The sequence below is a fragment of the Cetorhinus maximus genome, chromosome 5, assembly GCF_964194155.1.
Source record: "Cetorhinus maximus chromosome 5, sCetMax3.hap1.1, whole genome shotgun sequence".
Taxonomy (NCBI): Eukaryota; Metazoa; Chordata; class Chondrichthyes; order Lamniformes; family Cetorhinidae; genus Cetorhinus; species Cetorhinus maximus.
Genome location: NC_135883.1, coordinates 78696803 through 78709973, shown reverse-complemented (window position 1 = coordinate 78709973; position 13171 = coordinate 78696803). Strand labels below are relative to the sequence as shown.

The window sequence follows — 13171 nt, the reverse complement described above, 5'->3', positions numbered from 1 at the left end:
GCTTACATTTTGCCATGACATGCCATGTTGGAGCTGCTTGTTTTTGGCTGAACTTTCTTCTGTTCACTTGGAGCATTTATTCTGATTCATCGAGCTGACCATGCTGACAACTTCCCTTTCTATACAAAGGCATCTCCATAGTGCTGACATTTTAGCAGATACTCCAATTAACAGTAAAGCATGCACAATCATCAAAGACACTTAAATATTATGATTTTTTATCTTAACATTTTACCAACAAATGCAGTTGAAGGCTGAAATACCCATGCATATACTGCGCAAATATGTGTAGTGACATTACATGCCTAAATAGTGGTATTTGTTACTTTTTAAAAATTTACTAATCAAAAATGCAATTAACCACATCTGGATTCTCAATTAACCACATGTGCTTAGCAACTAATGTATCAGGCAACACTATTGTGAAGTATTGTCAAAACATATTATACATTTTAAACCTTTTTATTGAAGGCTTGCACTTCACCCTTTGTCCACACAGATATAGTTGCTTTTCTATTCTTTGAAAGGATAAGTATTAATATTTAAATATATAAGAAGCAGATACTGGTATCACAGTGCCCTCAATGCATTTGCCAAATAATTTAAGAACTTGCATTCATGTATATAAGGCTTTGCCACAGGGTAATATTTGACATTGTACATTAGGAACTTTACAATACTGTAGAAATTATTATTAAAACAATATATCTGAAAGAAGCTCTCCTAGTTCCTAATGCATATTTGTAAAAGCTTTTGATATTCTGAACACTGGGTTTAGAAATTATTTTTTCAAGTTTATGTACAAGCATATTGCCAGCATTAGGTAACTATTTTACAATTGTTTTTCCTGTAATTATGGCAGGGGTTTTCCTATCCCCCCAACGTGGGACTTTCACTTGGAACATCAACCGATCCAGTTTATGTAATGATGGAAATGCATTATGATAACTCTAATTATCAGGAAGGTAGGAGCATTTCCTCCTTTTGTATAATCTACAAAACATGGTTTGTAATAGATCAGACAGGTCTTACCAAGTTTCAAGTTTCTATATTATAATTGTTTCATTTTGCTACAAAACAAAATATAGACACTTCAAAGACTTTTGTACTTTATGAAATAGGAGTCTGCACTAACTTAAAGTAGCAAAAGCAAAATTCCAACTATTGGGAGAATGTTTTGAATTGTTATTGTTCATAATTGCCAGCAATATAAATTATTGGATGCCTTTACATATGTTCTATGGTAGAAAATGTATGTTGTAATGTAAGCTTCAATCCTCCCAATTTAATATGCAATACTGAGTACCATCGAGTCCTAATTCCACCAGTAGCAAACTTAAAAGACTACAAAACAACAATAGAACTACAAAAGGACCAATCTTTGCATGACAGTCTAGGGAAAAAAATTGGTTGTAAATGGATTCAGATTTGAGTGAGTTTCAGCTTTAGTGGGACTGAAACTCGGGTCCTTTGAAGCTCTAGCCAAAGGCTGCACAAATACATGCCACAAAACCATCTATCGCTTTCCATTAGACTACCAGTGATCAGGCAACTGCATCAGCACCAAGCACTCAGATACTCCATATCCCACTATAATGCCAAAGTCAGACACCCACCACAAAGCTAGGTTTTCCCTATCCCATTTGACTACCATTGCATTAAAAGTTTAAACAATCCACTTGCAAATTAATTTGTAGATTGAATAAATAGTTTGTTAAAGCTTTCAGAAATAGGATGCCTCACTTTTGACTATCAGCTTCCAGGTAAGAAATGGTTTTAAATAATAAATTTGGCTTGTGCCCATCTTGGGAGATGATGGACTGCACCCAGGGTGTATACACACCTATGAAATAACTGCTTCTCCATCACCTACAAAGTCAACGTGATTCACAATTAACCTAATCAGATTTTTTAAAAGGCCCTCCAAATTCTTAAAGTCAGAAAGCTTACATTCCAATTCAAATTTTCACAGCAAATATTTTTTTTCTGTTCTTCATTTTATGATGACTATAAGAGCCAGATACAAATTATAGCTGTGCCACAACATTTTACAGTAGAGGACTAGATTCCTTGATTTACAAATAAACCTTCATTCAGGCTAACAAACCTCAACATTTTGGCAGTCAGCAGTTGCAGTGTTGAGGTGATACATTCCTATCATGGATAACTGAGTGCAAACTCCACTCTCACTGATACTTGTTCAATTGAGATACATGCCATTCGAGGATTGAAGTTTCCCAGTCTATGCTGAATGGTGATTGAACACACCACCTACTCTATCAGTCAGAAAACATTATTAACAATATTCATATAAATAAATACGTACCTGCTGGACCAACCTATTTTTCTTATTCAAGAAGATATCATGGATGCAAAAAAGAGAGCCAAACATTTTAGGTCTTTGGAATCAAAGAATTGTAGAATGATACAGGCCATTGCTTGTGCTAGCAATTTGTGAGAGATATCTATCAGATTTGTCCCACTCCCCTGTTCTTTCCCCACAGCCGATCAATTTCTTCCTCCACACGTATTTATGCAATTATTTTTTTGAAAGTTATGGAATCCGTATCCACTACCCTTTCAGGAATCGCATTCCAGATCCTAACAACATGCTGCACAATTTGTTTTTCCCTCCTGAAATCTCCGATTATTTTACCAATTATATTAAGTCTGTGTCCTCAGGTCACCAACCCTTCTGCCAGTGAAAATAGTTTATCCTATCTACTCTATCAAAGCCTGTCATGATTTTGAACACCACTAGCAAATCTCCCCTTAACTTTCTGTCTCTCTGGTTTTGTCATGTAACTGAACCCTGGCACCATTCTAATAAGTCTCCTCTGCAGCCTCTCTAACCTCTTAATATCCTACCTAAAGTGTGGTGCCCAAAATTGGCCACAATACTTCATCTGGAGCCTGACCACAGTTTAATAAAGATATAACCTAATTTCTTTGTTTTGGAATTCTAGACCTTTATTTGTAAAGCCAAGGATCATGTGTGTTTTTTTAACAGTTTTGTTAACTTGTCCTGTCATCTTCATAGACTTGTATATGTGCACCCCAAGTTCCCCCTGCTCCTGCCCCTACCTATAAAATTGTATCATTTTGTTTTCATTGCCTCTTCTCATTTTTCTTATCAAATTGAATCACTTCACACTTCTCTGTGTTAAATTTCATCATCCATGTGTCTTCCCATTTCACCAGTCTGCCCATGTCTTCTTGAAATCTGTTACTATCCCCCGCACTATGTTGGAAGCAGTTCAGAGAAAGTTTACCAGACTAATACCTGGATTGGGCAGGTTGTCTTATAAGGAAAAGTTGGACAGGCTAGGTTTGTAACAGCTGGAGTTTAGAAGATTAAAAAGCGACTTGATTGAAACATATAGACCAGAAATTTCCCTCCATCGGGGGCGGGAGGGTTATGCGGGGGCGGGCGTGAATCCAATCGGCGCCCCTGATCGGGTCCGCGCCGCCATTTTACATGGACGGGTCAATCAAGGCCCACCCATTGTGACACATGCCCGGAGACGCTGTGCGCTCCCTGTGCAGGCGGGCGGGAGGGGATTCCCTGAGTGGTTCCCTGTGCTCTTTCACGCATGCACGTGGAAGAGCACAGAGATCTTCCAGAGGCACAGGGGTGCCTCAGGGAGATTTGTTTCAATGTTAAACTTTTAAATAAAGGATTTTTAAACTTTTAAAACATGTCCCCTCATGTTACACTATCACATGAGCTGGGACATGTCAAAGAATTAATGTATAAATTTTTATTAGATTTTAAAACAGTTCATGAAACTCCATCCCGCCCGTGGATGAGGTTTCATGAAAACACGAAGACCGCCTGGGCTCTTCGCCTGCCCGCCAACCTTAAGGTTGGACAGGCAGCTCGTTAAATTGAGTTAATTAGGTTTTAAATGGCCTTAACAGGCCTTTGACAGTTCGGCGGGCAGGCGGCCGAGTCGGCTGTGCACCCGCAGAACTGAAAATCTAAATGACACACGGTGACTTCAGGACACCCGCCTGACATCACCGCGCGTCACTTTACGCGTCAGCGAGCGGGCCCCACCTCCCGCTCGCCGACGTAAAATGCTGCCCATAAGATCCTAGGGGTCCTGACAGGGGCGATGTGGAGAGGATGTTTCCCCTGGTGGGAGAATCTAGTACTAGGGGCCACTGTTTAAAAATAAGGGGTCACCCATTGAGGACAGAGATGAAGAGAAATGTTTTCTCTCAGAGGGCTGAGTGTCTTTGGAACTCTCTTCCTCAATATGGTGGAACCAGAGTCTTTGAATATTTTTAAGGCAGAGGTAGGTAGATTCTTGATAAGCAAGGGGGTGAAAGGTTATCGGTGACAGGTGAGAATGTGGAGTTGAGGTTACATTCAGATCAGCAGTGATCTCATTGAATGGCAAAGCAGGCTCGAAGGGCTGAGTGGTCTACTCCCACTCCTAATTTGTATGCTCAAATGTACATTTCTGAGTTTCATGCCATATGCAAACTTTGAATAATGCTCTTTATATCTAAGTCCAGGTCATTCATATATGTCAAAAAGAGCAGTAGACCAAACGCCTCCCCCTGTAGGATGTCCCTGTATACTTCCCTCCAGGAAAACGGCCCTTCACCATGCATCTCTGCAAACACAGAACCAACATTTGGCTATTTCTCAGAATATTTAATCAGAAACACTTAAATATAACACAAATTAAGATACTTCTGTTTCCTTTAATATGTCCAAATTGATTTTATCAGCACCTCTGCCAGTTTCCAGTCTAATTTATGAATGGAGTTGTTATAAAATCATGTTTTTATCAAAAACAATTTTAATTATTAGAACAAAGAGGACAAAGAAAAGTACAGCACAGGAACAGGCCCTTCGGCCCTCCAAGCCTGCGCCAATCATTTTGCCTGTCAAACTATAACATTTTGCACTTCCGGGGTCCGTATCGCTCTATTCCCATCCTATTCATGTATTTGTCAAGCTGCCTCTTAAACACCACTATCGTACCTGCTTCCACCACCTCCTCTGGCAGCGAATTCCAGACACTCAATATCCTCTGCGTAAAAAAACTTGCCCCGCACATCTCCTCTATAGTTTTCTCCTCTCACCTTAAATCTATGTCCCCTAGTAATTGACTCTTCCATCCTGGGAAAAAGCTTCTGACTACCTACTCTGTCCATGCCACTCATAATTTTGTAAACTTCTATCAAGTCGCCCCTCAATCTCCGTCGCTCTAGTGAGAACAATCCGAGTTTCTCCAACCTCTCCTCATAGCTAACAACCTCCAGACCAGGCAGCATCCTGGTAAACCTCCTTTGCACCCTCTCCAGCGCCTCCATATCCTTCTGGTAATGTGGCGACCAGAATTGCACGCAATATTCCAAGTGTGGTCTAACCAAGGTTCTATACAGCTGCAGCATGTCTTTCCAGCTTTTATACTCAATACCCCTGCCAATGAAGGCAAGTATGCCATATGCCTTCCTGACTACCTTATCCACTTGCGTTGCCACTTTCAGTGACTTGTGGACCTGTACACCCAGATCCCTCTGCCCATCGATGCACTTAAGGGGTCTGCCATTTACTGTATAATTCCTGCCTGTATTAGACCTTCCAAAATGCATTACCTCGCATTTGTCCGGATTAAACTTCATCTGCCAATTCTCCGTCCAAGTCTCCAACCGATCTATATCCCATTGTATCCTTTGACAATCCTCTTCACTATCTGCAACTCCTCCAACCTTAGTGTCGTCTGCAAACTTACTAATTAGCCCAGTTACATTTTCCTCCAAATCATTTACGTATACTACAAACAGCAACGGTCCCAGCACTGATCCCTGCGGAACACCACTAGTCACAGCTCTCCATTCAGAAAAGCACCCTTCCACTGCTACCCTCTGTCTTCTATGACCAAGTCAATTCTGTATCCATCTTGCCAGATCGCCTCTGATCCCGTGTGACTTTACTTTCTGTACCAGTCTGCCATGAGGGACCTTGTCAAAGGCCTTACTGAAATCCATGTAGATAACATCCACTGCCCTTCCATCGTCGAACATCTTTGTCACTTCCTCAAAAAATCTGATCAAGTTAGTGAGACACAACCTCCCCTTCACAAAACCATGCTGTCTCTCACTAATACTCCCATTTGCTTCCAAATGATAGTAAATCCTGTCACGAAGAATCTTCTCCAACAATTTCCCTACCACTGACGTAAGGCTCACTGGCCTGTAATTTCCTGGATTATCCCTGCTACCCTTCTTAAACAATGGAATAACATTGGCCATTCTCCAGTCCTCTGGGACCTCACCCGTAGCCAGTGGGGATACAAAGATTTCTGTCAAGGCCCCAGCAATCTCCTCCCTTACCTCCCTCAGTACTCTAGGGTAGATCCCATCTGCCCCTGGGGACTTATCCACCTTAATATTCTTCAAGGCGCCTAACACCTCTTTTTTGATCTCAACATGATCCAGGCTATCTACATCCTCTTCCCTAGACAAATTGACTGCTAAGTCCTTCTCTTTGGTGAATACTGATGAGAAGTACTCATTTAGTATCTCTCCCATTTGTTCTGGCTCCACGCACAGATTCCCACCTCTGTCCCTGAGTGGGCCTACCCTTTCCCTGGCTCCCCTCTTGCTTTTTACATATGTATAAAAGGCCTTGGTATTTTCCTTAATCCTGATTGCCAATGACTTTTCATGACCCCTTTTAGCCCTCCTGACTCCTTGCTTAAGTTTCTTCTTACTTTCTTTATATTCTCCATGAGCTTCATCTGTTCCCAGCCTTCTTAGCCCTTACGAATGCTTCCCTTTTCTTTTTGACTAATCTCACAATATCCTTCGTTACCCAAGGTTCCTGAAACATGCCATACTTATCCTTTATCCTAGCAGGAACATGCCGGTCCTGAATTCTTATCAACTGACGTTTGAAAGCCCCCCATGTCAGTTGTTGATTTGCCCTCAAACATCCGCCTCCTGTCTAGATTCCTCAGTTCCTGCCTAATATTGTTATAATTATCCTTCCCCCAATTAAGCACCTTAACCAGAGGGCTCCTGTTATTCTTATCCACCACTGAAACTTACTGAATTATGGTCACTTTTCCCGAAATGCTCCCCCACTGAAACTTCGACCACCTGGCCGGGTTCATTCCCTAATACCAGGTCCAGTATTGCCCCTTCCCTAGTTGGACTATCTACATATTGTTTCAGGAAGCCCTCCTGGATGCACCTTACAAATTCTGTACCATCCAAACCCCTAGCAAAGTGATTCCCAGTCAATATAGGGAAAGTTAAAATCACCCACCACAACAACCCTATTGCTTTTACATCTTTTCAAAACCTGCCTACATAACTGTTCCTCAATCTCCCGCCGACAATTGGGAGGCCTATAGTAAACCCCCAACATTGTGACTGCACCCTTCCTATTCCGGAGCTCTACTCATATTGCCTCGCTGCATGAGCCCTCCAAGGTGTCCTCCTGTCGTACAGCTGTGATATTCTCCTTAACCAGCAGTACAACTCCCCCACCTTTTCTACATCCCTCTCTATCCTGCCTGAAACATCTAAATCCTAGAACGTTTATCTGCCATTCCTGTCCATCCTTCAACCAAGTCTCTGTAATAGCAATAACATCATAGTCCCAAGTACAATCCAAGCTCTAAGCTCATCTGCCTTGCCTGTTATACTTCTCGCATTGAAACAAATGCATTTCAGACCCCCAGTTCCACTGTGTTCAGTAATTTATCCCTGCCTGCTCTTCCTCTTAGTCCTACTGGCCATATTCACTAGTTCCCAGTCATTTATTTCACCTGCTGACCTATTGCTCTGGTTCCCACCCCCTGCCATACTAGTTTAAACCCTCCCGAGTGACACTAGCAAACCTCGCAGCCAGGATATTGGTGCCCCTCCAGTTTAGATGCAACCCATCCTTCTTGTACAGGTCCCACCTGCCCCGGAAGAGATCCCAATGATCCAGATATCGTAAACCCTCCCTCCTACACCATCCGTTCAGCCACGTGTTCAGCTGCACTATCTTCCTATTTCTAGCCTCACTGGCACATGGCACAGGGAGTAATCCTGAGATTACAACCCTAGAGGTCCTGTTTTTTAACTTTCTGCCTAACTCCCTGAACTGCCGCTGCAGGACCTCGTCACTCTTCCTGCCTATGTCGTTAGTACCAATGTGTACCACGACCTCTGGCTGTTCTCCCTCCCCCTTCAGAATATCCCGTACCCGATCAGAGACATCCTGGACCCTGGCACCAGGGAGGCAACATACCACCCTGGTGTCTCTTTCACGACCACAGAAGCGCCTATCTGAGCCCCTGACCATAGAGTCCCCTATGACAATTGCTCTTCTGAGCAGACTAAAATCACAGGTTAAGTTTTAAAAAGACTGACAACGGTATGTTTAAGTGACCTAAGCAGCAGTTCTTAACATAGCTGAACATTTACATGACTTTACCTTGTAAATTACAAAGCTATCAGAAAGGAGATATCATATCTGTAAGGGGCCACCAGAACAATCAGCTTAAATGTGTGTGAATGGCCCATCTTCTGAACTACTGACAGCCATCCAGATGTAATGTGTTTATTTAAGTGTGTGTGAACCGACCAATTAAATTCATCGCTTAGGGCAGTGGACCCCGGCTGAGTGGGGACTCCAACGGTTATTTAATCTGATCACTTTAGACACTGGACCCTGGCTAAGGAGGTCTCCACCCTGGATCATTCAGACAACTATTATTAAACAAGATGGGGTTAATTTAAACAGCATTAATTTCACCTCTCACCACCCGGCCATAACAGAAAGGTGGTTAGGTTTGTTTGCCTCTTTATAAGCGGCGCTGTGTTTCCCAACCCCTCGGTTTTTGTGTGATCCAATTTTCTATTAATAACCCTACAGCAAACTCAAGATAGGATGAACTAAAAAAAGTTAGTTTATTGCAAACATTCAAACCACGAAAGGAGATTTGAAAAGTCACTTCCACACTCAGACAGTAAAGAGAGGGATAGAGAAAAGGTTTTACAGTACAGTGACCATAGAGAAACTAAATATTGGCTCATGTGAATTCCAGAGCCCAGAATCAAAGTCCAATGAGGTATTCCTTCATGGCAGTTGGTGGGTTGAAACTCGATGCTGGATAATTCACTTTTCCGGTGGTGTTGACTTTACACGATGTGATAGGCGTGCAAAGATTAATCAGTCTTGTAGGTGATGGAGCAGAATTTCCAGCAGAAGCAGTGTAGATGGAGACCAGGTATTCCACCTGTGGAGAGCTCCTTGCTGGGAGGCTGCTAGTGAGATGGTAAACAGCAGACTGAGCAAGGCAGTTCGGCAAGGGGATATTACTTACTCCACAAGCTAGAGGCCCATGTCGCATGACTCCCATGTCTCCACCATCTTTAACAAAGGATGTGTATCCATCGTCTGGATTCCAAAGACAGGTTTAATGGCTTAGCCATTAGGAATTGGAAGGTTGCAGGGCCTTTGTCTTAGCAAATTATCCATCGCCTTCTGGCCAGCTTGGGTTGTTAAACGCAGATGGCCTTTGTATAGCTTTCCTTGAATTTGGGCTGTGCAGTTAGTGGCTCCTCTGTTTGGTTTGTGGCTCCTCAGAGATAACAAGGTGCAAGTTTTCCCAAAACTGCCACATAGCTTCTTTTGTTTGGTGGTCACAGACAGACATAGCTTCAGCCATTTTAAAGGTCTTTGTTCAGTTTTAAAATTTTAGAAATAGCAATGAGCATATCTATATATTTTATAAAAATATACAGTGTGAGGTCTTAGTCCCTCACACAACTCAGTACAGTGAGCAATTAACACAAAAACAATGGACCTGGAATGAAGGTACACCAGCTTGCTGTGACCATATTTAGCAACTGGTGTCTTGCCCAGTAATGATATCATATTCTTAACTTTCAAGATATGGACTTTGATCAATGTGACCTTTTTGAAATGGACTTTAAAAAGTGGAAAATGTGCTAAAAAAATATTAGCCACCGAGGGTCAGGTGATCTTTTGTAATTTCTGCAGAGAAGAATTAACTCAGGTCTCCGGATAGTTCTTGAAGTGTAAATGACTATGGGCGGGGTGCCCCCCCTTGAATAGGCATGCTGAGATGAAACCACTTGTGAATTTATACCTCCTATTGTCCTTGTATTTACTGAAGTTTAAATTCTCTATGCCTGCAAGCTTGAAACTTGACAGAGAGTTGTGGAGAAACTAGTTTTATCACAAGCAGGTATGAACAGGCACCATTCATCTCACACGGTGTAGCAATGGCTTCTAACTTTGTATCTTTTGTGTGGACAATAGAGGGTGGTCACATGATTGAAACCGACTTCAGATAACAAATCTTATTACCCCAAGAACCAGCCAGAGAAAAGGCAGTCTGGAAGCCAGCAGGCCACCAGAGGGAGCATGCCTCCAGCAGAAGAATAGAACCCTGCCTGAACAACCAGTCAACCCAGGCAGTGAGAGAGGGGATAAGTTGGCTTCACCTGCAAAGATTCATCTCTACAGGAACTTGGACATGAGTCTGTCTGGAAGTCCACAGGCTTCCAACTTCTATTCATCAAAAGAACCACGAGAGAGGACCAACCAGGCCTGCTATGAGTGCATTTTAAAGGATTAAATTTGAATATGTGATTTACTTCTTGTATTTTTGCTAATTAACTTAAATGATGCTTCAACTTTAGAATCCATGTCTACGTGTGTGTGTGTGTGTGTGTTAGTGTCTGTGTGCATGATGGAGTGAGTGTTTTTCATTGTGTTTACATTTTGGAGTGTTGTGTGAATAAATGTTATCTTTTCTTCTGATTTAAATTTACCTGAAAACCTACTTCATGTCTATTATTAAAAGGCACAACACTCAAAAGGTTTAAAACACTCCCTCTTAGCACCCATCTCGTTGTGGAAAACCGAGAAGTGAGGAGAAAGGGGAAAGGCACCCGGCCATCTCGCTCCCATCTGTAACACTAGCTGGATTGTGAATAGAAGTCATGTGGTAGCAAACTAACACTTTGTGTTAAAAAGAAACTGTTTTTCCAGGGTGAATCAGGCACAAGCAGTGAGTGAGTGAGTAACAGCGAAGAGAACTCGTGGTCTCTCTTTTTCCAGCCGTTCTGAAAGCATGTGGCCGGCCTGTTTATGACCAGCCAACACTACAGGCAGCTTCTTCAACATATACCCTAAAAGCTGCTGACTTCAGAGGAAAAGACAGAGATTGTCCATCAAGACTTTAAATCGCCTCTGCACAGAATTCAGGAAAAATCACCGAACAAGGCCTGAAACCATCCAAGTCGTCAACCTACAGGATCCGCATATGATTGACTTTGGCTTTTGGACATTCTTAAACAATTTAACCTATCCTCCCTCCTTGTACCTACTTCTGTGAGCGTATGAGTCTCTTGGGTACATGTGTGAGTGTGAGTTTGAGCGTTTCTTTTTATATCGGTATTAAGAATAATAAACACAATTTCCTTTTTTAAAACTTACAAGAAACCCTGTCTGTGTCTGTCCTTTATAGTCACAGCACTTAAACGGTTAAACACTCACTAAATTTGACCAGCAAATTAAAAAAATAAACTACCTGTTGTAGTCAATCAAGAGGTGGAAAGAGAAGGGAGCCATTCTAACACTTCTCACCTTGCTGTAACAAAGTCAACAATTTATGGGCAGATGAAGCCAAGTTAAATGTAGTGTTCTCAATAAAAATTGAACATGCCAAGGATACTTTTACATAGAGCAGGTAAGCTGATTGCTAAATTATTTCAAGAATTGCTATTTAGAAACTTGAGTATTAAATAATTAAAACAGATGCCTTAACTATTTTTCACATAATAGCTCAAATTGTGTATCTAGTGCATTAATGCTGTTGACATATTTTGAAAAGAAATTGCACTGGTATCAAAAATCTAGTTTGAATGTACTTACATCTGGGGAACATGTGTGAGTTTAATACCATTATCATTCACATGAATTCAATATTTATATTACTTCAACACAGTAAGCCTTTTGACAATTTCAGAAAAAAATAATTTACTGTAACTGAATATTGGCAATATCCAGGGGCAAGATTCTAATTGCCTTTTCGTTGTCTTAAATTGGTGCACTGCTTTGAAAGGCAATGGAGTATACTAGTTAAATTAAGTTAGTTGAACTGAACATAGATTGGAATCAAATTTATGACCCCTGTTGGAATTATATAAGCAGTTACAAAGAACGTATTTTTTGAATGATAAGTGCAGCTATGTAGTATAAAGTATGGAGTTGAAACCATTTCTATAGGCAGGAAGAGCAATGTGAAATTTGATGCAGCTTTTCAGTGTTCCTTTGGCAAGCTTTATATTCACAGTGCACTTAGTTGAGCAGATTGTTTGTATTGCAAGCTGTTTTTGTTGTAGCCCCAGAAAATGTTGCTCATTAACAAGATGCATTTGTATGTTGGCCTTCTCATAGGAGAAAGTCTTAAAATGGAAAGGAAAGAGGACATCTAGAGAGGAGAGGACAAAGTAAGAGATGGACCATAAACACTTCTGAACGCTTGGCATTTTGAGATTTTTGAAAGACGTGGATTAGTTTAAGGGAAGTTTCCAAAAACATGGACCTAATGATTGAAGGATCACAATTGAAGTTAGAGTGGAAGTAGGGCCAGGAATGAAATAGAGTTGGAGGTGCACACGATGAATGCCAGATTATATGATAGCTAGATTGGAGGGTGAATTAGGACTGAGAATGGAGTGACATTAATAACCAGGATCTTGAAATATGCTGTGGAACAAGGATCCAGAAAAACTTTGTGAGAAGAAGTGTAATGCGAGTACTGGATTCAGCATGCAAGAGGCCAGGGATCATAAAGTTTTCAATTAATGAAAGTTTGTGAAGGGCAGAGGAGTGGAACCTGTTTAGGGCATTTAAAAAGTCATTTCTCTACATCTTAAAGACATGGATAAGGATTTGGGATGGTAGAGGAGAAGAACAGTGGCATAAATGGAAAATATTCATTAAGATAAATATGGCATAGTAAACTGGATCAAGAATAAAGTACAGTCTCAAAATACATTACTGCCTTGCAGAAAGTGCAACGTTTTATTATTCTGCCAATGTATAAAATTATGAATCTAGTTTGTTTTGAGGTGGATACCCAAAAAAAACCAAGAATACATTGATTTAAATATT

At 41.2% G+C, this 13171-nt stretch overlaps 1 protein-coding gene across 2 annotated transcripts in view; it reads left to right on the top strand.

The window, feature by feature from the left end:
* The window catches only part of moxd1 (monooxygenase, DBH-like 1), a 91483-nt gene that overhangs the window by 60127 nt on the left and 18185 nt on the right, over positions 1–13171 (top strand). For both annotated transcript variants that reach the window (XM_078542092.1, XM_078542091.1), the window contains one exon: positions 863–965. In XM_078542092.1, the coding sequence (XP_078398218.1) occupies positions 863–965 (103 nt within the window). The remainder of the gene's footprint in view (positions 1–862; positions 966–13171) is intronic.